The 26,347-nt window shown below is 42.1% G+C and overlaps 1 protein-coding gene across 3 annotated transcripts in view; it reads right to left on the bottom strand.

Annotated features, from left to right (window-relative positions):
- Nucleotides 1-26,347, bottom strand: part of BBS9 (Bardet-Biedl syndrome 9) — a 265,204-nt gene that overhangs the window by 109,801 nt on the left and 129,056 nt on the right. For all 3 annotated transcript variants that reach the window (XM_016222276.2, XM_087821252.1, XM_016222277.2), the window contains 2 exons: nt 25,143-25,315; nt 23,493-23,645 (listed from right to left, as the gene is read on the bottom strand). In XM_016222276.2, the coding sequence (XP_016077762.2) occupies nt 23,493-23,645; nt 25,143-25,315 (326 nt within the window). The remainder of the gene's footprint in view (nt 1-23,492; nt 23,646-25,142; nt 25,316-26,347) is intronic.

Raw genomic sequence — 26,347 nt, 5'->3', positions numbered from 1 at the left:
CCTTAAAACATGGTCTGCATTCTAAAATTTTCTACAAAACTGCGTTAAAACCTTATCACATGTATACTATTTGCAGAAATTTTAAAATACCTGTTTCCAATAATGCAAAAATTTTTTAAAGTGAGTCCTGAGGACCTGTCTCACTAGCTTTGTTCTCACAAGTTACAAGAGGAAGACAGCTGCCAGGCATTTTCCTGGACTTAGCAGAATCACCAGGGAACCTTTTTATAAAAAAAAAAATCCCTTCTCCCTTGCGGCTCGGTGAATCCAGGGCAGGGCTCAGGAATCTGAATTCTCAGATGCTCCCCTCCAGAGTCAACCCAAGGCGAGCGTTAGGGCGGCTTGGGGACCGAGGCTGCCCGTGGCTGCCCGTGGCCGGTACGTTTCGAGCAGCAGCCAGCGGCCGGGCCAGGCCACAGTAACTGCGGCCGTCTCCCCAGGAGAGCAGAGAGCAGCCTTCCTGCTGTTCCTCTGAAATGATGAGGCAGGGGGTTCCTTCGGCTCCCCACACACCACCTGCCCATAACCACTTGCTCTCCAAGCACAGGATCAAAAGTAAATAAATGAAACTGTAAAATAAAGAGAGAATACACGCGTGGCATGTGTGGGAGTCCCTACCTACAAAGTTATGAGGACAACGCCATCCTCAGGTCAAGTCAGTCAGACAAAGGTCACGCTGGAGGCCGGAGCAGAAGCTGCCACTTAGTAGCTGAGAAGTTAAATGCATCTTTTCAACCAAGGCAAGAAACTGTTTTGTGAATTTTACTGAACTTTCTTTTTATTTGACTTGCTTAATTTCAAAAAGGAATAAAAGCAGTCCTTTTAATGCTCAACAAAGAAAATACTTTACTGTTCAAACATATATTTTTAACCAAGTCATGACTGCCCCCTGGTGGCTGCTTACCCCAATTACAAGTTTTTTAAGGGAGGTTTACATTAAGTCTTGAAAGAATACCTCGTTTTATCTCTGAAGTAAGACCAGAAACTAACGGTGGTTTCTAAATGTCCTGACCTACCCGTTCTTGTGAAGAGACTATCTCCAGCCCTTTAGCTTATTTCCTGAGACATCTACAATTTTTGAAGTTTACTGACTTTGGCCTGTGTTGCTAAAACAGTGCAAGATATTTTCATGCTTTTCTTGTTTTCTATGTTTGCACAGTCTTTACACACCATATAACAGACCCCTTAACTCCTGCTAGCTCCCGGAAGCGGGCGTGCCCACCGCGCCCAGACCTGCACGCCTCCCCTCTGCGTCCCCCGTAGGACCAGGGCTGCTCCCGTCCCAGGGCAGCTGTCTCGGCTACAGAGTCCCACCCACACCTGCGCTCCTGCAGCCAGACTCATCCCACAGCGGGGCCTGCTACAGCCTCAAACCCTGGGCAGGTAGCTCCCCTAATCTCTCTAACCTGGCTGTTTCCTACTTCCCAATTTCCTTTCTCCTGAATCATCAAGGTCTAGATCCCAGGCCCTCATCCAGGTGACTGCCCTGGCCTTTCGAGCAAGTGGCACTCTCTTCTGATGGGAAGGTCCCTGACTTGATTGCCCCAAGCTCCTTCCCAGACAGGGTTCCTTCAGGAATATTCATATGCCAGACATAATTCAAATAGGGAGGCTCAAAAAACAGGGGTGCTCACATACAAACTGAATAATTAGTATTTATTAATTACATTTTTTAAAAGCTTGATAGCTCTTTCCTCTAGTAATCAGCTGTTCTCTTTGTGGAAAGCCAAGTGTAACCCTCTACACTTCTTTCCTTGAATTATCACAGCATAAGCACAGGGAATTCGTCCTTCAAAGCAGACCTTTAAGCAGGACAATCAGAAGCAAAAGAACTTTGTAGACAGAAAGCAAGGAAAGTTGGGCACCTATTTTCCTACTTAGCCAATACTTTTAAAATAACCAACCTAAGTTATTAGCAGAGTGATCACATTCCAGTAAAAAATACCTCTCTCCCTGAAAGTGGGCCACAAGCTAGAAAGAGACGCTTCTTAGAGTAAATCACCCACAGGAAGAAAAGTCAGTTGATCCGCGATAGTAAATATTTATTCCTTGTGGGACACATCAAATACACAGTGGTCTGCCCAGGGATAATATTTACCCACAAGGTGAAACGAGTTACTTACATGTTACTATGAAGCAGCAGGCCACAGGTTTTTCCCAAAGGCAGAAACAAACCGTACAAATGTGACTAGAACTACTAGCCACTAAAGCAACTGTATTTACTAAAACTTACAGGAGCTATAACTACATATATTGACATGAAAATGTTAACGATTTATTTTTACACAGAAAAAAGAACTTTCTAAAGAGTATATATACCTTATGACCCCATTTAAAAATATTTCTCTGTTCTTATTTATATCACCACAATACAACGCATTCACAAATCGGGAAGGATATATACTAAATTTAAAACAGGATTTCTTTCTGGTGGGTGGGGCCTAGGGTAACCTTTGTTTTTATTTTCTTCTCTTTACCTACCTATACTTTCTGACAAAGAATTCTGATTTGTAGTACTTACGGCTTTTTTGGAAGTTCCATTTCAAATAAAATAAAATAAAATAAAAACATGTCATGCTAACTTTTCTGTTATTCTGGGCTCCTGCCACGTCCCTTCCTCGGGGAAGGTCAGTACGGCTCAGTCAAGCAGGGAGAGCTTTTCTCGCCCGAGACCTCCCTGTAGGACCCGGGAGCACTGTTCCAGGATCTCCCTTGTTTGTTGTCATCATTTTTTGAATCCAAAATCCCTCTGTCTCCACATCCCAGACCGAGCGAGGAAGGACAAGCGTGCGTTTTGCAATAACTGGCTTTTGCTGCTCTCTGCTGGAACGGGCTCAGGGGCTGTGTGCAGGACCGTCAGTAAAGAAGGCTTAGTCTTTGCTACATCTGGTTACAATGTGCTCCTGGAGGTTTGCACACTCCTATGGACAAACGAGAATGTTCTCTATCTAATTAGAGGGGTTTCGTTTACAACACACACACAGGGACCACTACGCTCGTGTATTAATAAACAGCTACGCAGGCAACGGTGGGTTGATGACGGTAGGTTGGAGGCATATTTTTAAATGTTTGTTTTGTACCTCCTCACAGGTACGTCTTTTTCTCAGGTCTTCTAAACAAATTCAGAGATCTATCTTTAATCTTGTAAATTCCCCAGATATACCTAACCCGATTCACATTTTGTAGCATCACTTGTTACATTTTTAAAAATGAAAAGAAAAACCCTTATGAAATCCAAGCAGTTTTTCAGTTCATTGGGAAATAGAGGACTTACACCTGCTTTGTCCAACTACTAGTCCCCCGTTGTTTTTACTTTTACCCCTCCCCCAAAACACACCTGCCATCAACATTTAGCATGAAGCTCTCCTGGTGAAAAGTAAATCAATGTGTGTTGGCCCAAGATCCCAGGACACGGTGTCGAGAGAGGCCTCGGTAATACGGATGCAAAGGAAAAGCATCGTGGCCGCTCGCTTCCACGATCTTCCGAGGGCAGTGAGGAAAGCTTTCACCTTAGCCCCGCCTTGGGAGCCGCAAACAGATGTTGGCAAGAATCCCAGCATGCACAAAATACTCAATTTTAACTAATACCTGCTAAAATTATGTTTTGGCCTCTGTGCCTGGAAATAACAGTCTGGAATGACCCCGGCTCTTGACTTCATAATCTGCATAAATCTCTTGAAGAGGGTTCACGGGGGAAAGTTCCCATTGAACATTTTTTTGGCAAAAAAGAGCAGCAGCCTACTCAACACCATCTCCCTTTCTATGGGTTTCTCCGCTGTGAGGTCAAATGAGAGGCCGCAGGTCACAGAGAGAAAGGGTGAGGCAGCCTCCGCTGGATCCCTACCAGAACCTTCCAGCAGTGTCCTCAGTTGAGTTGCACGCTACTGCCCCCATGTGCCCGGCGCTGGCCCGGCAGCAAACCCAGACCTCATGGGCAGAATCGCCAGGGTCTGACTTTGCACAGATGACCTGCTAGAAGACAAATGTGTACTGTAAAAAACAACAAAGCAAAACAAACCCACTGGCCTTGTGAAGAGAAAGGAGTCCATACTGACTAAGAACGTAGAAGGGCCAGGCCCCGAACCAGCCCGTCAAATCCATTATCTCATGAAATCACTCAATGCCCCTAAATGGAAAACCATTCCCATTTCACAGAAGAGGAAACAGGTTCGGAAAGCTTTGGTCATTTGCCCATGGTTAACAGTGAAGTTGGCACTGAAACCTAGATCTGTCTGACCCCAAATCTCTTTCAAATCCACCAAACTGCCTCAGAGATTCCAGTGCTTGTCCCATCACAGGACAAGGAAGTGGGAGGACTGTGGGCGGTCACTGAACCTCTGGGGCTTCTCTCTATTCCGTAAATCAAAGTAACTCAACCAAATTTCTAAGGCTCCCTTCAACTCCTAAAATCCATTATCCTCAGGACCTTCCCACTTCCTTCTCTGCCACACACATCCCTTTTTTTATGTGATAAAAGGATATAAATTCTCTAGGCTAAAAAAATCCAGAGTAATCCTAAGGGCTTCACAGTCATACTCTCTCTGCTGCAATTGTCAGTAATGTTCTCTCTGAAGCTGCTCATGTTTCATGGTCCATACTGGTTGTCAAATAAAAGCAAGCCAAATAAAGAGTCAAGTGCTATGAGACTATTTAGCATGATCTCCAAAATTTTGATACCTAATATGATTATTTATTCACAAGTTTGCCAGAAAAACTAAAACAAAGAAAAAAATCTAACATATCTGAAGTCAAATCATGAGATGTGTTTTTGCCACACACCATTGGGATCTGGTCGCACATTTTATTGCTGTATTGTAATCTCTACGCATCTTTATACAAGGTGACAATGCATTTAATTGAAAAATTATTACATATAAAAAAGCAAATGTTTTAATATTTTAAATGGAAATAAGCTCTTCATTTCCATCAACTGTTTAATCAACTATTTAGTCTTAACCAAAACATGGTTATCCAAACAGCAAGTAAAGTCTATTTTCCTCAATAAAAGGTACATTTTACTTCATTCTTGATGTACAATTTTAATTAAAACTCCACATCCACATTTTGCATGTTAAACTACAGTTCTCTTCATTGCTCAGCTAGTGAACTGCTGCCACAACCCTCCTGAAATAACGTGTGTGATGGGGAATAATTAAGGTAGCAAAGGGCAAAAGGCTACTTAAGACTTTACTACAGTGTGAGCTTAAATTATAGGTTTAAACAAGATGTAAGGCCCAATGCACATGAAAAAAAAAAGTGCAATTTTAATGGAATGCAGAACAAATTAACTTTTTAACATTTAATAATACCCAATTGCATAATGGGATTCTGCTAAGTGGTGGGGGGGCAGAAAATAAAAGTAACGCTGCAAAGTCAGCCTGTTAACTACCTGAAGCTAAAGGCATTATTAGCTACTAAACGCTGCAGTAAACGGACACTTTGCGACATGAAAGGCTCCGCATTCTGCCGTCTGACTGGCATGTTCTGCTGGTTTTTGTTTGAAAGAGGGGAAGAGATCAAAACCCTTTGGGGAGTTCTGCTAGCGTGCTCCCAGAATCCCTTCTCCACGCGCCCCGGCTGGGAGAGCCTCTCTTGCGGCGTTGGCCCTGCCCTGGGAAGTCAACCAGAAAGGTGGCTACGAGGCGCCGTTAAGCCAGCTCTCCCCGCAGGCACAGCAGCCGAGGCATCCCGCCCAGACCCAGGGAGCCCACCGTTCAGTCTGCGCCTCTGGCCTGTAAAGCAGTAAGCACGGGGCACAGGGCCAGCCTTTGTGTTCATCCAATTAATTGAGCGAAAATGGCTTCCACTGTGAAAAGACCCCCACGGCCCAGCTCTGAAGCCCGACGAAGGAGAAATGAGCACGGGCCCAAACTTCAGAGCCGCCTGGCAAGAAGTCACCATGCCCCCCAGCCACGCCTCTGTCTCCCGAGGAAGAGGGTCAGTGACATGGTCTGACCTTGTCCCTCATCATCAGGGTGGAAGTGCACCCATCATCCTTCTGCTGAACCCATTTGGGATCAAAACCTGCTTAAGCTCCAGAAGAACCAATACTGGGTAACTTTCAAGAACACTAAGAGCTAATCTTAAACTTCCTCCAGAGAGGTGAGGGGCTGAATTAGTTCATTTACTCCGTAAACTCTGGGGTACCTACCATATGCCAGGCAACATGCTTGACAGACTGAACAGGACAGACATGGGCCCTGCTGCCCACTGCCACCCTGTCTCAGTCACCCCGCCTCAGCCTGGTAAAGGGACGGGGCCCAACTGAGAAAGTGAAGGAACGCAGCAGGTCTGCAGAAGCACCATTTGTCTGTCTTCGTGACATGCTCTCTTTTCTGTGCCTTAATCCTTTGCTGAAATTCCTCAAGAACTTGGCTGAATGAGCGATCGGCTGATACAAAGAAAAAAGGGTGCTAAGACTTGTAAGGGTTGACAGTGAAAACTCACTCTGATTAACCAGAAAATCTCCCTTCTTATAGTGAGGCAAATCCTAAAACACGCTTAATTCCCATGCCCTCGACAGACTCTGCTAAATGGTTGCGGGAAACTTTGCCTTAGATCCTGAGTAAAAATCCCCAAATCCTTCTCAGCTCAGCGTTTAGGCAGCCCCACCAACTGCTGAGGATGGGCGAGATGAGAGTTGTGGGAGATGAGCCCACTGGCTGGCGCAATCTTAGATCACTTTAAAAGAAAGAGTTTCTGCGCCCAATAGAAGGCCCAGCTAGATGACTACGGTCAGTTGCACTGCCTTAAATCTAGACGCATGAAATTCCAAAAATGGGACGTGTCCAACTTGAATTAATTACAGCATTCCAAAAGTGTGTTTATTAGTAGGGCGTTTCAGTCCCCAGAAGGAATTTCCCCAGTGAGACAATACTATAAATTGTGATTATTTCACGAACCAGTCCTCACAAGGCTCTTTTAGCCCATTATATGCCAAAATGAACTGAACCAGTATACACTGGAAAGGAAAAACTCATCGAAAATAATTGACTTATGAGGGTTTAGCACACTATTTACAATGAAAGTTTAAAACAGCTTTGTGGACCGCACCCCAGATCTCACTGCTACAGAAACTGCTAGAATGTGTGTCTGTTGCAGCCATGGGGTACATACATCTCCCCAGCTAGACTGGAAGCATCCCGAGGAGAGCAACCATTTCTAATACATTTTGTTTCCCTCCCCAACTCCCCTGCCCAGTGTCCCTAATTAATATTGAGCAAGAACAGATGAATGAGGCAGATTTTCCTAGGAGGAAACCAAGGAGCATCAGGGGGAAAAACGCCCCTGCTCTTTTCTATCCACATGAAAGGCAAAAAGTGCCAGTGGGGCTCAGTGTCATTCATTCCCACTAAAAGGAGACAGCTGACTACCTCCTCCCCCGCCTCCGAGTGACTTGGAATGGCCATTTCCACCTGCCATGTTCTTATAAACTACAAATGTGGAATAACATGAAAACCCCCACTAGAGTTTAAACTCTGGGGCGGTGGGGCCAGTGACTATCTTGTGAACCACTGAGGCCTTGGTGACTAGCTCAGTGATTTGGCACATAGCAGACACTCAAATAGTATTTGTTGAATGAATGAAAGACTGTAATGTCCAGGCAGCAGCTTTTAACAGGCCCCCCTGGGATCTTTATTGGTCAGTATAGTGGTCTGAACCCTAAAACATACATAACCTCAGCTATCATTCATTTTTCTAATTTTTATAAAGGGGGGTAAGAGAACAACTTCCCTTTCTTTTTAACTTTATTACATATATATATATATATATATATATATATATATATATATATATATATATATATATATATATATATATATATATATATGGCAGCACTAACTTGATGATAAAAGGTGCCAGGAGACAGTGACAGTGGAGGCCACAAGTGGAAGACAGGACCGGCACATAGGAGACGGCCAACAGACACCACGGGAATGCAGGGAATGATGGTTTTTGTGAAGAGAAACCAAAAGTCACATTTTTAAATGTAGAGTCTCCTGGTTTTTAATTGTGGCAACTAATCAATGTTTTCACAAAAACACCGTGCTGGCAACTCCGATGTCTGATCAGAGATGAAGAAGATTTATTCCTGTGCTGCTCCGAGACCAGAGAGAGAGTGGGACAGAGCACACCGCCTCCTTTAGCGCTAAAGCAGGTCTATGACAGCTGCAAGTTGGGATCCAACGGCTGCAAGTCGGGGATTCAACAAGCGGGAGGCTGAGCAGGCCGCCTCCAGAGGCCCTGCTAACTACAACCAGGGCAACAGTTTTCACTCTTCAAAAAAATTGAAATCTTAAGTGAAGCCCATTACCCAAAAAGAGTAAAACTGAAGCTCTCTGGCTGACGGCTGACCTCCCGCCCTTTATCCTGATGGCCCAAGAGGCTCCACTGGGGCCCAGGGCTCCACCGAAGCCACTCTGGAAACCAGTGAGTGTGGGGGTGGACTTCTTGGGGTGAAAGGAAAGAAGACAAAGTCCAAAGCAAATTCAAGAAGGAAATGGACTTGGAGTCACAATCTACAGTAAAAATATGTTTTGTAGAATGTTCCATTATGAAGTGCCGTGGGTCTGAGCCAACGGCAGGAAGACACCTATTAGTAACACAAGCTGAGAACCACGGCTTTGCCCACTTCCCTTGAGTTCAGAAAGCACACGAAAGGGCCGATGCACCACAGGCCCAGAGACAAACCAGAGAAATCCACTGAGAAACTGAAAACTGGGTGGGGGGCCTAGTCATTTAGATTAAAACCTCAAAAGTGTCCCTCTTCTTTGGCCTGGTGTTACTACTATGAAAGTCTGCCTTAAGAGTCTGTGATTGAAGAAAAAAGAAAGAAGAAAATGTTCAAAACAAAAGCTGAAGTCAACCGAAGCCCTAATAAGGGAAGGGCTGAGTGAATCATCATTCGGTCTCAGCAGAGTCTCCGCCTGGGCAGAGCTGGAAGTCACAGCAGCTGAGAGGAGAAGCAGCCTATGGATAAGGTTTTCCCCAGGCACCAGGAGTAGCAGGAGCCCTGGTTCCCCAGTTGCTGCCGAAACACTTCTCATCGGCACCAGCGCTTGGTCAGGGCTAAAGGAACTTGGTCTAACGGATCACCTAGCGCTGGCTCCCAATGCACAGCGGGAGATGAGCGGGCTGCTTTCCTAGGTGCTGGGTACCCATTTATCACCGAACAGGCCCTGTTAAACTGTATCACATATGCAGTCACCAGCTTTCAGTTTCACAGAAAATAAACTGTTTTAAGAATAGAAGCCAAGCTCGAGGAGAGTGCTGTAAACTAGAAACAAGGATCTGGGAAGATGAGGGACCTCAGCTGAACCTGGGATTCGGGCTCGTGAAAGGCGAGTTTACAAAAAGAACCATAAACCTAATTGGAATGTGAAAAATCATTTACCTCAAATGATACACAGCATAAACCTTTCAAACACTTGCAACTTAACACCCCTGAGATGATGAAGCCCGGTTTCCTTCCAAGATGATAATTGCTTTTTAAACACAAAGGGATCATAAAAATTCCTCAGTGACAAAACAGAGCATCCAGAGAAGGCTCCATTAAAATACAATCGTAGCAAAGAGGATTAGCAGCGGTGCCCTGGCCTGGACGACTGCTCAGCTCCAGGGGCAGGGATGACGAATGGAGGCCTAGGAGGTCGAAACCCACGAGTTGAAAAGTACATACCTCACTATTAGCAAAGTAATACCCTGGTCCCAGGGGAAACTGTTGGCAGAGACACAGGCGTGCCTTCAAAGGCTCCCTAAAAAGTGCCGACTACCCTTGGGTAGGGCCATCAAGCTCAACAAATATGCATTTAGCACCTACTATGTGCCACACCAGGCTCTATGGTAGGCACAGGAGTGAGCAATGTTAGGTCTGGCTGTTTATTCCACCGTTGAGACAGACCAAAAACAGGCTGAAAATCCACTTTAACTAAAATCCACTTTACTTCTCTGCTATATAAGTTTGGTGTCCCAGAAGAAAAATGACAGGGAAACATGGCTATCAATTTTTTCCAACAAGATGGGTCCTGGTACAAAAAAGACATTAGAAGAATCTATTGTTGAGCTACATAGCTCCTATTAGTAGCTGTTAACATCGGTGAAAATGTTTTTTTCTGATGATACATTTAAAAATTATGTACAATACATCTACTCATATTTTACCTAAGAAGCACCACTTTATCTTTTCAAATGTTTAAGTGATCATCCCCAATGGCAAAAACACTAGGCTGAGAGGTAATATTTATCTGTCTTCAAAATTATCAACATGAGACAGCTGGCTCTTCAGGCTCTGAACCATCCTAAACACCTTATGCACCTCTCCAATCACAAAACCTGTACATAGCAGTTGCTCAACAAATATTTGCTAGAACAATCCCTTAACCCAAATCTCTTAATCCCTGAATTTCAATGATCAACTACCCTATTCTTTCTAATAAGTTTTTTAAATTATTTCCAAATATTTTGACACATCACTTTAAACAATTGTAGACTGAATAATGTTTTCAAGACTCAGGAACCACCACAAGATACATTTCCTGGGCTAAATCTAAAGGAGTTAAATTAAGCACACATGTAGGTTTATATAAAAAGCAATAAGAAATACACCATTTTTGTGTTGTTTCTTGAAATCTGATCAAAATCTGAGTTTAAACATAAATGTATAGGAAAGAAGAAGAAATTGATTTATTTCCAGGAGGCAGTTTTGCGAAGCTGTAGAGCTAGCTCCTCAGAACTAAGATTTCATCGGTCGTTAGTGAACCCAACAACAAGGTCTGTGGACAAGCAACAGTGTTGAAACCTTGTCAAGAAATATTTTAAATATTAAAAAACTATGTCAACCCTTGTTCTGCTCATGACCAAACTTGATACAATCAAGAAAAATTAGTTTCGGATGTGGGATACTTCGGGGATTTGAAGTAGTTTGCTAAATAGGAAGCTAAATCCAATTACTTTCCTGAAGCTTTGGCATCTTCAGCTGAAAACCAATATTCCAATTAACATTAGACAAATATCCAAGCTTATCCACATGTTCCAAGCATCCTTTCTGGCCAACAAGTAGGCTGCATTTCTGTATTTAATTATTCCCTTATGTATACATAGGGCCTGCATTATACTAGACGTACATAAGGCCAAAAAAAAGGGAAAATTTTACATTCTTCTGTGGTCCGCTTCTACATGTGCACAATCCAAATTTAACCTCCTACATAAGTTTATCTTCTTTTCTGAGTTAAAAATGTGCCAGCACAAGTCTTTTTTTAAACAGGCGATGTTTCAAACGACGTAAATGGAACTAATATCAAAGGCACTCCCTGAATAGCTTCACTGTACCCAAAAATTACAAACAAACAAAAAAGCTCCATCATCAAATATTGCCCGTAGCTTGCCTGAAGTCTAAAAGCAATCCAGAATATTCTGAGCTAGATTACTCATCTATATGGCCCCCTTATCTTCCCAGGCTGGGGGTGGGGGTGCATGGGCAGTTGCTAGGCAATGGGGATAGTTTCAGTCGTGCCAAAGGAGAAAGTTCTAGAGATCTGCTGTATAGCAGTGTGCATACGGTTATACTTACAAATTTGTTAATAGGGTTAATCTCATGTCATTTTTTAACACAGTAAAAAAAAAGTGGCTGGATTAATAAGATGGGAGGTGAGAGAACAGAGAAAGTGAAAGGGGCGCCTGCTCCTGAGACAGCGTGAAGGAGAGAAGAAAGGCCGGGCTACAGTCCCGAGACACACGAGAAAAGCTCCCGGGCAGGGCTGCTTGGGACAAACTTCCGCATGTCTGGGCGCTGTGGGGAGGAACAGAACAAAAGCATTAGAGCCAGAATAAATGGCTAATTAATTAGTGTTCCAGCAGCCTGGGGAAGGTCAGCAGGGCCAAGTGAAGGAGTGATCTTGAAGACGATGGTGGACCCTTGCCCTCTGAGACAGGGACACAGGAGAGGCTTGGCCAGAGGATGGGAGAGGCAGGCTGTGGGCCTCCTCCTTCCTGACAAACAGGGTTTGTGGCTGTCCCCTGGGAGTGAGAGGGGCGGGTGAGCAGTGGCTCCAGGAGACTGCTGACCGACTAAGAGAAACGGGAGAGATGACTGACCAAGGGGAAGCTAGAATTTTGGGCAAACTTATTTGGAGGCATGTTTTCAAGTGGCAGAGGGAACTGCGACGGTGTTCTCATGAGGTTGGCTTCCCGAAGGAAAGGAAAGAATAGAGTGGGAGACTCATGGGGACAGGAGGAAATCACTTGAAATAATCAGTGCTTGTGTCCGTGCCCTAAAGGAAGGAACCTGGAAATAAATGGAAGAATGGCCAAGCCAGTTTGGCAAACAGTCATGGAGTACTTCCCCCAGTAAGTCACTGTTCTGTTCACTGATGGGCAAGCAAAGAAACAGTCCCAGTCACCAGTCGTCCAAGATCTGACCTAATAGGTCACCAGGAGAAAAGAGGCGAGTATTCAAGTGACTATAATGTCAGGCAGAATATAAGCAAATGTCACAACACAGGCTTAGTCATGTGCTCCTGAGGTTTACAGCAGGGAGAGGTTACAAAGGACTGGGAGGGGCAAGATGAAATAAGGAAAGGCTTCAAAAAGGAGACAGACTTTGTAGGAAGCTTCCAGAAAGGAAGATGGGGGGGCGGTTCAGGGAGTGAGACTAGCATAAGCAAAGGCATGATAAAAGAAAGCACAGGGTAATTTTGATCAAAAGAGAATACTCTAATAAGCAAATAAAAAGATGTTCAACATCATTAGTCATTAGGAAAAATGCATTAAAATCATGAGATATCCACTAGAATGGCTGCAATTAAAAAAACAGGCAAGTCCTGGCCTGTGTGGCTCAATTGGTTGAGAATCATCCCAGGCACTGAGAGGGCACCAGTTCAGTTCCTGGTCAGGGCACATGCCCAGGTTTTGGACTCAATCCCCAGAAGATGTGCAGGAGGCAGCCATCGATGTTTCTCTCTCTCATAGATAGTCCGTGCTCTCTCTCCATCTCCCTTCCTCTCCCTCTCTCTAAAAAATTCAAAAAAAGCATATTTTTTTAAAAAAGACAATAACAAGTGATGGTGATGATGTGGAGAAACTGGAGCCCTCATACATTGCTGGTGGGAATATAAAATGATACCACACTGAGAAAAACAGTGTGTCAGTTTCAAAAAAGTTAAGTGTAAATTTACCATACGACCCTGCAATTCTGCTCCTAAGAATCTACCAAGAGAAAACAAAACATATGTCCACAGAACGACATTACATGAATATTCATATCAGCATTATTCATTTATTGGTCTAAACTGGAAACAATCCAAATGCCTATCAACTGATAAGAACAAATGTAGGGCATCCACACAATGGCATGCCACTCAGCAGCAGAAAGGAATAAACTCCTGACACAAACTACAATACAAATGACCCCCAAAAACATTACGTTAGGTAAAAGGACCCAGATCCAAAAACTACTTATTATATGATCCTATTTATATAAAATATCAGAAAAGGCCAACTTAAGGAGACAGACGGGAGATGAGTAGTTTCTAGGTGTTAGGGGTGGGAGAGGGGATTAAGTGTAAATGGACACAGGGGAAAATGGGGGAAATGGTAATGTTCCAGCATTAACGGTACATTTACAATGGTTGAATTTTGCACTATGCAAATTACACATCAAAAAAGCTTTTTTTTTTTTTTTTTTTTTTTTTTGGTCAGAGGCTAGGTAAGCTTGACTGGCATGTAGATTTTACAGAAGTAGGAGTTAAGATCAGAAGGAGGTGGGTTCCAGTCTTCAGAAATTCTTGAATTCTGGAGTGAGAAGTCCCCACTTAAATCAGCTGGACAACGGGCATCTCCTGAAGGTCTTGGTATGGGATGGGACAAAAACAAATGAAAAGTACAGATAATTACACTGAGATTAGTCTTATCTGATGTGTCAGACAAGCAGTTGACTCACTAGATCATAAGGACCAGGATCTGTGGGCTTCCTGGAGTTCATGGCCTAGATTTTGCAAGGGCTGGTCCTCTCACATACCTCTGCCTTGAGTCACAAAGGTGGGATAAAAGACGGAGGAGGGAGATGACCCAGTGAAACTCTATCACTTCCATGGGCAAAACATTTCCAAGCATATATGACCTCTGAGTCTAACTGATGAGTCAACTGCACAAGAACATTAAGTACTGGCCAGAAGCCAGTCTTAGAGGGAGAGGGAGGCACAGAATCAATGTTTGGGAGAGAGGGGCAGTTGGATTTCCCTGAAATCTAATATTCTGTTATAAGAGATTTGAAAATCATGTAGAAGGGAACCTAAAAATAGAGGGTGACCCATCAGGGAAAATAGTGAAGTTAAATACCTTCCGATTTTACTGCACAACATTCTATTAACGATTCCCAGGTAGAGTGACAATGTATTTAAATCCATTTAATGTCCAACGCTCAAAGTTCATTTCTTTTCATTAAATTAAATTACTTTTACCTACTATGACCTTCCCTGGATATACCATTGGGTCTCACAAAAATATATCTTTTTTAAAAATATATCACCTCGATTTATCCGTGGTTACACTTGGTACTTCCGAGCAACACTCAGGTACCATCAGCCCTCTGTTTATACACACAGAGAAAAACACGTATCAGGACTGATAAAACTGCTCATAGATATTCTTATAAAGACCGTACTTTTTTTTCCCTTTACTCTTTCTCGGTCTTTCTAGGAAACGGGCTCTGTTTCCCTTTATTTAAAGAGACAGAGGACGGGGGAGGGAAGAAAGGTGGGGGAGGGAAGTGAGGATTGTCCCCATTGTTAACCCACAATCCAAACCATTCAGACCCCACTCGGCGAAAGCTAATACTAAAGGAGTAAGTGTGCTGGACGGTTAACCAGAAGACGGAAACACGAATGAAAGAGCCTCATACAATTACAGATAATTGGAGGCCACTTATGCATCTTTCTCTCATCACTGTCACGAAAAGATAAGATTTGCATTTCCTTATAATGGGCCCAAAAAATAGCTTTATTGTAATATTAGAAACATCTTGCTTCTGAGTGGATCTCAAAAGGCTAATTTAAAAAAAAAAAAAAAAAAAAAAAGATCAAACAAATAGAATGAAATCTTAGCAGAAGAGTGTACCCCTGATTACTTTGGCTTAGAATACTTTCTATCAGACAGGTGATCAAATCTCTGAATCTGATAAATTCACCAAAGCGAAATCCTAATGTGGAGGTTACAATCTAGGGAGTTGTTCAAAGTAACACTAGCAAGCAGAAAACTTGAATACTGACTGAGGAACATGCAGATAAAGAAGTATGCATTCAATTTATAAAAAAACACCACTTGCCCCAGGGAAGTAAAGCATACCAGATGGATATTAAAAGTAGAATTTTTTTTATACACTAATAGGTGTGTTCTCCCTTTGATTTATACACAACACCCATTAATGTCAATTAGCATTACATACTTCAATCCAGGGGAGCATAATTCCAATGCTGTAATAATACTTTTCACTTAAAGATTTTGCTTCAAAACTAATTCAGTCTCCCAAAGCCCTGTAACTGAGATCACAGCCATTAAGAGTCCACCAAGCAACGGTGACAGGTCAGCAGCCACACCCCAGTCCAGAGCTGACGATAGACGACCCCAAAGGCTCCATCTGCTCCTGAAAGTCTGACCTGCCATAAAGTTAAGAGTCTCAGTCCCTTGCCCTGTTATGCAGATACAATAAATAGCTATGGAGAATGTTACTGGAAGATAAGCACCATGCTGGATGCTTCTCAGGCAGGCTCTAAGGGGTCCCAAGATGAAACTGAAGACACGAGGCTCAGAGAGGTTAGTGACATGCCCAACATCAAGGAGCCAGGAAAAGCTGGAACAAGGACCCAAGTCTGTTGACACAAATTTGATGCTTTTTTGTTTTTTCCCAAATTTTAAGAGAAAGTTTATTTAGAAAGTTACAGAGGTGGTAGAAATAAGCCAGCTGTGCTGCGTAGGCTCAAGTAACAGGCAGGAAAAGGCAGCACCCTGTTTTTCTGTGCAATGCCTGAAGGCACGGCTTACACAAGGTAAGGTTTCCGGTGTCCCCTAACCATCTAAGGGTGCTTCCCACTGCTTGCTATTCACATCCAGTGAGTGAAAATCACCATCTCAGTGATAGCCGTATCATGAACAAGAATTTAGAGAGCCAAAGGAAAGGAAAAAATCAAGAAAAGAGACATTACAAGACACAATATAAGACTATGAGTTGACTACTATCTGTAGGTAGAACTGTAACGTTCACGAAGGTAGCCACTAGCCACATGTGGGAACTGTAACGTTCACGAAGGTAGCCACTAGCCACACGTGGGTCTTTAGCACTTGAAATGTGTTGCACATGTAAAATAAACCATGTTTTGAAGACTTACTATCAAAAAATATAAAATCTCAATAATTTTTATTGGATAAGATGTTAAAATGATCATATTAATTTCACTTGTTTCATTTTACTTTTTTAATGCGACTACTAGAAAACTAAAAGTTATACATATGGCTCACACTGTGGCTTCACGTTTACTTCTGATGGGCTAGGCAACATGGCCACACACACTCATGTGTGCTGAATACACATCAGTGATGCCCTTGTAACACACACACTTGAGAGATTATGTTCTAGGTTTCACCCTGACCTGGGCGAGGAAAAATTTACATAATTTTGAAAGAGCTCTGTACACTTCTCTCATTTGGCTAAGGGACGAGTGAGGTTAGGGTTAATTCAACACCCACCCCATTCCTATATTCCTTCAGGCACACAATTCAGTTATCTAATTGCTCCCTTTTGAGTGAACAGGAATAAACTAACTCATACATGGGATGATAACCCCAAGTTCTATACATTCAGAGACTAGAAAAATGAGCTGCTAACGTATATGCAGGGGAGAGAAAACATTTCCCTCAGAAGACCAAGAGCTTGGGACCATATCCCATTTTTCAAAATGTTATCATTTCTTTTAGTTGTAGTAAAACACTGACTATAAAATTTATCATCTTAACTATTTCCAAGTGTACAGTATTAAGTACATTCATGTATCATGAAAAAATTATTTTCATGCTTATCAGATTATAATCATATTAAAGATTATTTAAGAATATAAAGTCACCTGAATCAAATATGCACCATTTTCAATTTTTGTATTTCTTCCAAATCTCTGCACACTTATTATAGATACATTTATTTCATTAATTGTAATTACTACATATCAATCTGCTTTTTTCAACTACTAGAAATGTTTTCTATTACTCATTTTTTAAATAATGAAATGAAACGATATCATATCAAATGGTAGCACTACAATAACCTGATCGCTTTCCAGCTATGAAAAGCTAGTTTCTAATTTCTTGCCAAGGTGATTAATACTGTAAATAAACAACTTGATGAAGGTGTTTTTTTCCTTTGTGAACTATTTCCCAAGAATAGAACTATTGGGTAAAAACATATAAACTTCTTTTCTTTTTTTAACCATCCTTTGTTTTGCCATCCCATCCGTTTGTGTGTTTTTTCCACTTACCTCTGCAATTCACCCCAAACATATGGTTGCCAATTTCTGTGCCCCCCTCTCTGACCTGCCTTTTCTCTCCGTCAGAGAAAGGCTTCTTCTTAGCTCTTAAGTGGGCATAAGAAAAACAAACGCAGCACCAACGCCATAACCCCAGTACTTCCTTCTCGGCCTATTAGAGCCTGTTTTCCTTGCCATGGCAGAGAGGAGAGCAGGCCTCTGAATGGCTTCATCACATATTCCTTTGTGTTATCAGCCAAAATCACGCTCATTTGAAAAGTCATAGACCAAAAAGCTCTCAGACTTCTGCGTGACTTAAAATGATTTTATATATCAATTCCATACAAATAAACAGAGTGGAAGGAAGTTTTAAGCACATAAAAAGTAACAAATAGCAAATCCAAACCACAGGATCTCTGTTTAAAATTATGCCTAATCCAGCCTCTGTTTTGCACAAGAGAGCAATGGGCCAAGTGCCTTTCTAGAACATTAATGACTATCAGTCATTACATCACACATATGTCATCTGACACAATTAAACTCTCAGAGGAGTAAACATCTTTCCTTGGCTACAACAGAGGGTCAGTGTTCAAACGGGGAGAAAAAAATCTCGGTCCACACAAGAGCATCACAAGCCAAACCGGAGGGTAGGTCTACGTTTCCTGTTTCAGTTCAACCCATCAGTCCTGCTTTGACTAACAAACATAAGTGAAAATTTTATAACATTAAGAGAACTTCTTTTCCAAAGCCCTTCTGCCAAACACAATAAGCATTAGCACTGAACGGCAAAGAAAACTGAACTTTAGTGTAAGTCAACAAGTTAACCAAGTTGCCTCTTCCCCCAAAACTCAAGTTTCAGATGTAATATATACTTTGGGGAATGCTCCAGATTTTGTTACCTTTCTGATAGGGGTGTATACAATGAATATTGGATGGTCATAAATATATACCATGCATATGCACAAAGAGCTTGCATAAATCTTCTTTCTCTTTAACACAATTGCAGTTTGGCTAAAGAAAACCTAGGAAAATCTAGTATGTCTATATTCCACCTGGAAATGATTAAAATGAAGATGCCACATGAGTTGGTAAAGTTGGAATCTGTAACCCTGGACAAGTTGCTTAACTCTGTTCAGAGTCTCCAATTCTTCATCCATAAAATGGGAACAGTATTGCCACCCTCGCAAAAAGATTTTGAGTATAAAATAAATGAATAAAATTGACCTCAGACTCAACAGATGCTTGGTAAATATGAATTCCCCTTCTCTTCTCTTACTTCTTTGCTTAGGTTCTCCAAAAACATCTTCAGATGGTGGACAAGGCAGTATTCCAATTATACAAATGAGGAAATTTAGATTTCTCGCTGCTGGAAAAAAAGGGAATTCTTGATATGCTTGCTTCCTTTTAATGTTATGCCTCTAAAGCTGGAAGGTGAAAGTTCTTTGAAAAGGAAGCCTTTCCCCAAAAAATTCCAGAATAAATTATTGAAAGTGTGGTAAGCAACTGGAAAGTCTTCTCACGCTGGAGGACAGACCTTCCCACGTAAGAATCACAGGATGCTTTTCCCACAGTGAGGGTGCTAGTCCCTCCTGGCCCAGCCACTGGCTGACCTCGAGGAGGGCTGCCTGGCAGGTGCCCCAGTGGAGGAGTAGGTGACAAACATGCTAGAAGAGTAAAGGGTAACGTGGGGATATGGGTGTCAGGTTCCTATCCAATCAAAGACACAGGATGTAGGAAACGAGTTAGTTAAAAGCAGGAGACAAATGGTTGGCTGCCCCCTTGTGTAACAAAACTCCTAACTACTGATGGTGGATCTTGACGCCAGTGACCCACCTGTTGGAAGCCTAAAAAGGGGCTGTAACCCGCAACATGCCTCAAGACAACCCATTGCAGAGGGGTGCTCCTAATGAGACACCCTTGTCTCTTCACTGTCAGTTACCCAAGATGCCTCCCAGAGAGAAGCCCAGCAGCTGTCCAGAGGGGCTCCCGCTGATGCCCGCTGCATTCCTTTCTCTTCGTTTTGGGGAGACTTACAGGAGGTTTGGGGACAGTGGCAATAAAGCCACTCTGTCTTTAAACTCTGTTCTGTCTTTGAACTGGGTTCTGTATTGGGACTCTCAGTCACCTTGCTCTATTCATCAGAAATCAGCCTCCTGACAGAGCCAGGACGACATCCATTATTTGTGGTGTCCAGAGCAAAATGAAAATACGGTGCCTCTTGTTGGAAAAGCGTTACGAATTTCATCATGGCCACCACAGAGCATGAGGCCAAACACAGGGCTCTTGTGCCCACAGAGTCGCATGCCCAGGAAGCTGTCGTGGATGGGGCTACGGTGAGGAAGTACAAGGAGGCCTGACAGCAGAGTCCATCTCCGGAACAACTGAGCACAGTGCAGCACATCAGCAAGTATCCGGGCAGTCTTGTTAGCCTGAAAACAACACAGATACCCTGCCTGCTCTCAACATCGCTTGACAAACCTAATTAATTACAAAGTCCATAGACCACAACTGATTATAAATGAATGAGATTTTAATGACAACAAAAGTTTAGGTTTGAAAGTCAAGAGTACAGAAAACCTAAGTTCAAGGGCTAGGGAAGGTTGAAAAAATTAGCTTTTAAAACATTTTGCTAACTTAGTAGCAAAATTAATTTTAGCAAACTAAGAGCAGCAGGGTTGATTGTGAAAATGCCCACAATTCTCCACTCCTCCGACAGAGAGGCAGAGTCTGTCTCCCCAGCCCTAGTATCCAGGCTGGTAAAAAACAATGGGGATTAAGAGACATGGCACAGACAGAGCCCCAGAGAGCACTGTGCATTGGGACCTGCAGCAACCATGTCAACGAGCCTAGACCATGTGGCACAATCAGCCCACCTAACTGTCAGCAAGCCACCAAATATGGGAGCAAGTACATCCCAGACCATCTGGTCCCAGCTGAGCCACCCCTGACCAGAGGTACATGAGTGAGGCAGGTCAAAATCAGCCACACGTGGCCCAGGTGAACAGACCCGCACAGGTGACCCCAGAGGCTCACGAAATGTAATGAACTGTGGTTGTTTTAAGCCCCTGAGGTTTGGGGTGGTTTGCTGTACAGTAAAATTGTCAAATGACACAGGTAGTGTTTAGGAGAAAAGTGGATTATGCTATAAACAGGGGCTGAGACAACCAGCTCACCATTTTTGGAGAGGAGATTAGATTCCCATGAAATTGCATAATACATTCCACATGGATTTAAAAAGTGTATGTAAAGAATGATCGCAGGGAAATGTTAGAATAAATTATAGGTCTATGTTCATGTGCTCTTGGCACAGGGAAGGCTTTCCTAGGCAGAGAAGCCTAAAGAAGAAAGATGGATAGATTATACTATGTAAATACTTTTTAGATTTTACATGTCAAAAAACATTATAAATAAAAGTAAAGGCAAATGACAAATTGGTGAAAGTTTTCTTATATATGAAGAGAGATTACATTTCTCATATATACGAAGTATTTTTTTTTAAGATTTTTTTATTGATTTTGAGAGAGAGAGTGAGGGAGAGGGAAAGAGAGAAACATCAACGTGAGAGCGAAACATCGACCTGCTGCTTCCTGCACACCCCCTACTGAGGGTCAAACCCATACCCCAGGCATGTGCTCTGACCGGGAATCAAACCAGCAACCTTCCGGTGCCTGGGAGGATGCCCAACCAACTAAGCCACACTGGCCATGGCACAAAGTATTTTTTATGAATGACAAAGGTATGATAAAAGATTGCCACTCCTAATATTCACAAAATAGCAAGAGAAAGCTGAACTTCCTGGTAAAAAGGGTATACATATGTAAATCACATCAAAAAAATACAAATGGCCGATTAATGTACTAAAAATGCTCAACCTCACTGGTTAGCCAAGAAAGAAAGGGTAAAACAGCAATCAAATTATCTTTCAGTTAAAAACTGTAAAGATCAAAACAATAATACCTATAAAACAGGTGTTTTTTTATACTGCTGATGGAAGTATAATTTGGCACATTTCTGCAAGGCAGTGTGTGTGTGTGTGTGTGTGTGTGAGAGAGAGAGAGAGAAGGAGAGAGAGAGAGAGAAGGAGAGAGAGAAAGAGAAAGAGAGAAGGAGAAATATTTTTGATTGAGCTATTTTCCTTCTAGGAACATATCCAGATGAATAATCAGGGATTCGGGGAAGACAGCCACTTGACCTCATGATCTGATGCCCCTTCTCTTTTGGGATCCCCTCTAGAATGAAACATTTGCCCAAGGCAGGTAGGTATGCTAGAGGAGTCTGGGGATGCCCCTGAGAATACAGGATCTTCTTGATTCTCAGCTGAGGTCTAGATTTGTGAGGTTGTCAGATAGCAGAGTTTTGGAAAGACGGTGGACTATGGTAACCTCTTCTGTCTGATCAGTGAGATGGCATAACTTATAGTCAAATAAACATGAAGAGCCGTCCCCAGAACTGTAGTTAACATTGTTGAGAGCTTCTTGTGTACCGAGCACGGTTCTAAGCAATGTATGTGTTTAAACACTTCAACCCTCACAACAGCCCCAGGGCGGAGACGCCATGCTACAGGTGGGAAGGTCTGGTTTCCTCTTTGCCTGTTTGAGTAGCCTGCCCCAGGTCACAGGGCCAGGTATGAAATACAAGCAAGCTGACTCTAGATCCGAAGTTCTTAATCATGATACCAGGAACAGAGGACAAGCTCCAGCACGCACTGTTAGCAGGAAATGAAAAAAGAGGCCAATACGTACATGATACTACTGAGGGATGAGTTTTAGCCTCACAAAACAATATTTCATTCCTGAATGTAAAAAAAAAAAAAATAAGATCTAGAAAGACACAAAAACATATAAAAGTGATTACCTTTGTGAAAAGTCTATAAAGAACCAAGCTGGAGAATTTAGCATTGTGTAGAATATCGTAATTTTCATTGGAAAATTATGTTCATATATTAACTATGTCATTAAAATTTTACTAAAATGAATTAAAATAGAGAGCAATAGCTCGCTATAATTTAATGTGAATATTTGTGATAAAACTGAGTAGTAAATTACATTAAAACTAAGTCAAATTTCTTATAGTATTCATATTTTCCTTTTGAAAACTCGTTCATTCTCTTTTTTAATCTAAAAAGAATGCAGAGTTACAAATACAGATACAAGTAAGACCCATGGTTTTGGTCACCTTTTCTGTAAGTACATATCATGGAAAAACCCAACCCTGAGGCTATGCAGAGAAAATAAAAACCCAGCACTTTAAATGTGTCAAGACCAAGGAAGTCTTGCTCTCTGGGAACATGGAAGGCATATCAAGCACCCTCATCAAATCCTTTCCACACCCTCTGCCATCGCGTCCACAGAAAGATCCAGCCTCATCCAAGACTAGATCAGCGTGTCTGCAGCCCAGCATGGCAGCCACGGCAGGGGCCAGAGGAGATTCCAGTCCACAAAGAGGTAAGAAGGGACAGGAGGGAGGAAAGAAATAATGGAGAACAAACCAAATGAGAAGTGCCCTGAAGAGAGGAGAGAAGTGTGGACCAGGACACACATTAGTGCCCACGGGATGCCACGTAACCGCTCCTGCCCAGGAGAGACCAGCAGCTGTATTTGGAGAGCAATCTACCCCGCACCTCCACGACACTGTGCAGTGGAATCTAACAACACTGTGAATATTTACTCCCGTTTACGGAAGGAAACTGAGTTCTGAGAGGGTAAGGGAGTTGCCAAAAGCCGCACAGCTAATAAGTGACAGAGCTGGGGACCCTGGACTCCAAGCCCAGTGCTCTTTCCCAAGGCCCCTACGGCTGCTACAGACTGCCCCTCAAAATGCTTACTTTTCAAATAACCATGAGAATTTCAAGAAGCAACTGTATTATCAATGCAGTTATTGAGGTTTACATAGTAAGCTGTTTTTCTTTCCTCTCCAGAAGCTAACTGAGAAAAAGCCCTCTGATTTGTCCTTTCAAAATGAACAGAACGTGGTAGAGGCACTTGCCTGCTTGTAGGTTCCGTCCAGCAGGGTGTCAAGGTGCTGGAGGGGGGCAGGTGTTTTATCTTTGAACCTTGTTAACAGCCGCCGCTGGATGGCCCGAAATTGCACAGCTCTTTCAGATAAGAGTTCTTCCAACTTTTCACCATTTATCCGCAGCTACAATGAAGAAGCTCTTAAATTCAGGTTAAATGTGCACAACAACGCATATTTACAGTAAAAATACAGAAAATGCCAATAAAAGTCTGAAAGAGTAATGAAGAAATGTAAACATACTATAGAGTTAAAAGAATTAAAACAGTAGTATTTGGCGCATGAGTACATAAATAATACAGTAGAAGAGGTCAAATAAAAATTTAGTAAAGATGCATAGTATCCCTGGGGAAAAGACATATTATTTAATAAATGTCTTGTGAAAACTAATTAAACACATGGGGGGAAAAAGAGTAAGAATTTCTCCCCCAAAAGGTTATCAATCCTTAAAATTCCTAAATGTATTACCCAAACTGTTGATTTTGGTGCCACAATTTGGTTAAAAGCATACTGTCCTGTAACATATCAGCATATGTAAGGGAAACCCAAATAAGTTCAACTTTACTTGATAATAACATGTTATTTTTCATTGGATTGTATGCACTGAAATTTTCCCTTTATGTTCACTCTGTAGTAAAAGAATTCTTTATAGCTTGAAGTCAATGCCTTTAGAATGTTAAGAGACTAAAATTAGGCAGAATACCCAAGTGACTGGCTAGTTACCTGACATATTCTCTCTCCCTCCCTCCCTCTTTCTCTCTCTCTCTCACACACACCCCAGTTTATAAACTGAAATGCAAAAACCTATTGATTTCTTAAAGAGTAGTCACTCTAGAAACCAACACTTCCTTGAGTGATGTTCAGAATTATTTTGAAATTCCCCTTTGTAATTGCCTACAAAGTCCATTTACAGCCAAATCAGTTAAGCAGAGCCTGGTGAATATATTTTAACACATGGGACTTTTGAAACAAGACTGTCATTGTCCAATTCATTCACAAAACATGACTCTAGACTATTCCCAAATATCAAATCAGTCTTCAAAGGATGAAGAGTTGACCCCATCAAGATACTCAAGAGAATCTAAAACAGGCTCTGAAGGTACTTCCACAGCAGAAATGTAAAAAATATTCAGGCAACAAAGTCGCTGTCAGATCTCATTTATTTAGACATGTAGTCACCTAGCATTTTACTCAGTGCCCCTTGTGGTTAACCCTCACTCAGAAGCACAAGTTCTAGTGTGCTTGTTAAAAAAAAAAAAAAAAAAGGAAAGATCACTGCTTTATAATCACACCTCATTTATGGCTCGCTAGAATTAGTTAGCCTAATGGCCGCTTCAGCGCTGGGTCACTGGGGTCAAAGGCTAAGTCCCCATGTGGAAGAATTAAACCAGCTCTGTTCCGGGGCCAGGCTGCATGCTTAGCTCCAGGCAGCCACTCTTCAATGCTGCGCCTCGCCCTGATCGCAAACCGGGCAAGCGGGCAGGGGCACGTTCCCAAAGCCGCCGGCAGCCAAAGGACAGCTGGGCACCCGGCCCCAGGCGTGCACCCCGCAATTCTCACCTCCGCGGCACCTCTCTCACAGGTTGAAAAATTATGAATGATGTGGGTTCTAACCATACACACCTCAAAATGGTGGTCAATCAACTCGAAATACTCCTGAAGGGGCATGGATCCAGAAAAGGAACAAGCGAAATCTTTGATTCCCTGGTTTTCAAAATGTTCTCGAAGGCGGATGATAAGCTCATTGGTTACGAGCCAAAGATCCTCAAATTGTTCACTCTGAATGCGGTATCGTTCTAGAAGAGAGGAAGTGGTTAGGAAGGATGCTTCTTGCCCGCTGAAAATGCACCAATTATCGCTAACTCTGACATGAACAGCAAAACGGAAAGGACAAAGGTTTCCTTGATGAAATATAGAAACCATTTCCACCGGCTTGAGAAAAAGATTTCTGGCGCATTACTGAGGTATTCTGCATCAGCCACTTAACATTTTCAAGTTTAATGCCAAGGATATGGGGTCACAGTGGCAAACTATAGAGTATGGTCCCTTTTACTATGTATGTATCTTATAACAGGATACCGTACAATTTTAAAAAACACTCAAATTTGGGTCCTCCTTAAAAAAAAAAAAAAGTTTTACATAAAAGGTAAGGAAACAGCCATTGTAAAAACACAATCTAGTCTCGTTATAGTAAAACCTCAATATCACAGACTAATTCGGGCGAGGGGGTGTCCATTAAAGCTGAAAGTCCATTACATAATAAAGCAGGTTTCAAAATTATATGTTAAAAAATTGACAAATCAGTTAGTTTACCTGTTTTTACTTATGTAGACACGTTTGTGTAATTAAAATTAAGTATGTATGAAAAGTTTAATTTCACAGAAAACTTTCCTACATGTATTACAGTAATTGTAAATTTATGCTGAATAGTAAGTGTGTGCACTCGCCAGTCACTGGAGTAGGCTTAGCGCACATAGGAACATTGGAGGGCCCACATTAAAACTGCTGCAGAAGGTCATTCCACATGATAACAGAACCAATGACCACTGAAGATGCATGTGATCACCTGCTAATCATTTGCCAAACATTGTTTACGAGTGGTGACTCTTGGATTTAAATATGTAGACTATAGCTGTAGACATATTTAATATTTTTTATTTATGTCAGCAAAATTACTAGTGTTTTTCCCAACATATGGCCTATTTGCTAAAATTTGTTTAAAATAACAGTGAATTTATAACAACAAAAAAATAACCTGTTAATTTAATTATAAGCAAACCTTGGTTAAAAGGATTTTTAAATTAACAGGGTGTTAATTTTTACATATG

This window comes from Miniopterus natalensis, chromosome 10 (assembly GCF_054644295.1).
Source record: "Miniopterus natalensis isolate mMinNat1 chromosome 10, mMinNat1.hap1, whole genome shotgun sequence".
Classification (NCBI taxonomy): domain Eukaryota; kingdom Metazoa; phylum Chordata; class Mammalia; order Chiroptera; family Miniopteridae; genus Miniopterus; species Miniopterus natalensis.
The sequence above is the reverse complement of the archived record's forward strand: the minus strand, read 5'-3'. Positions and strand labels throughout refer to the sequence as shown.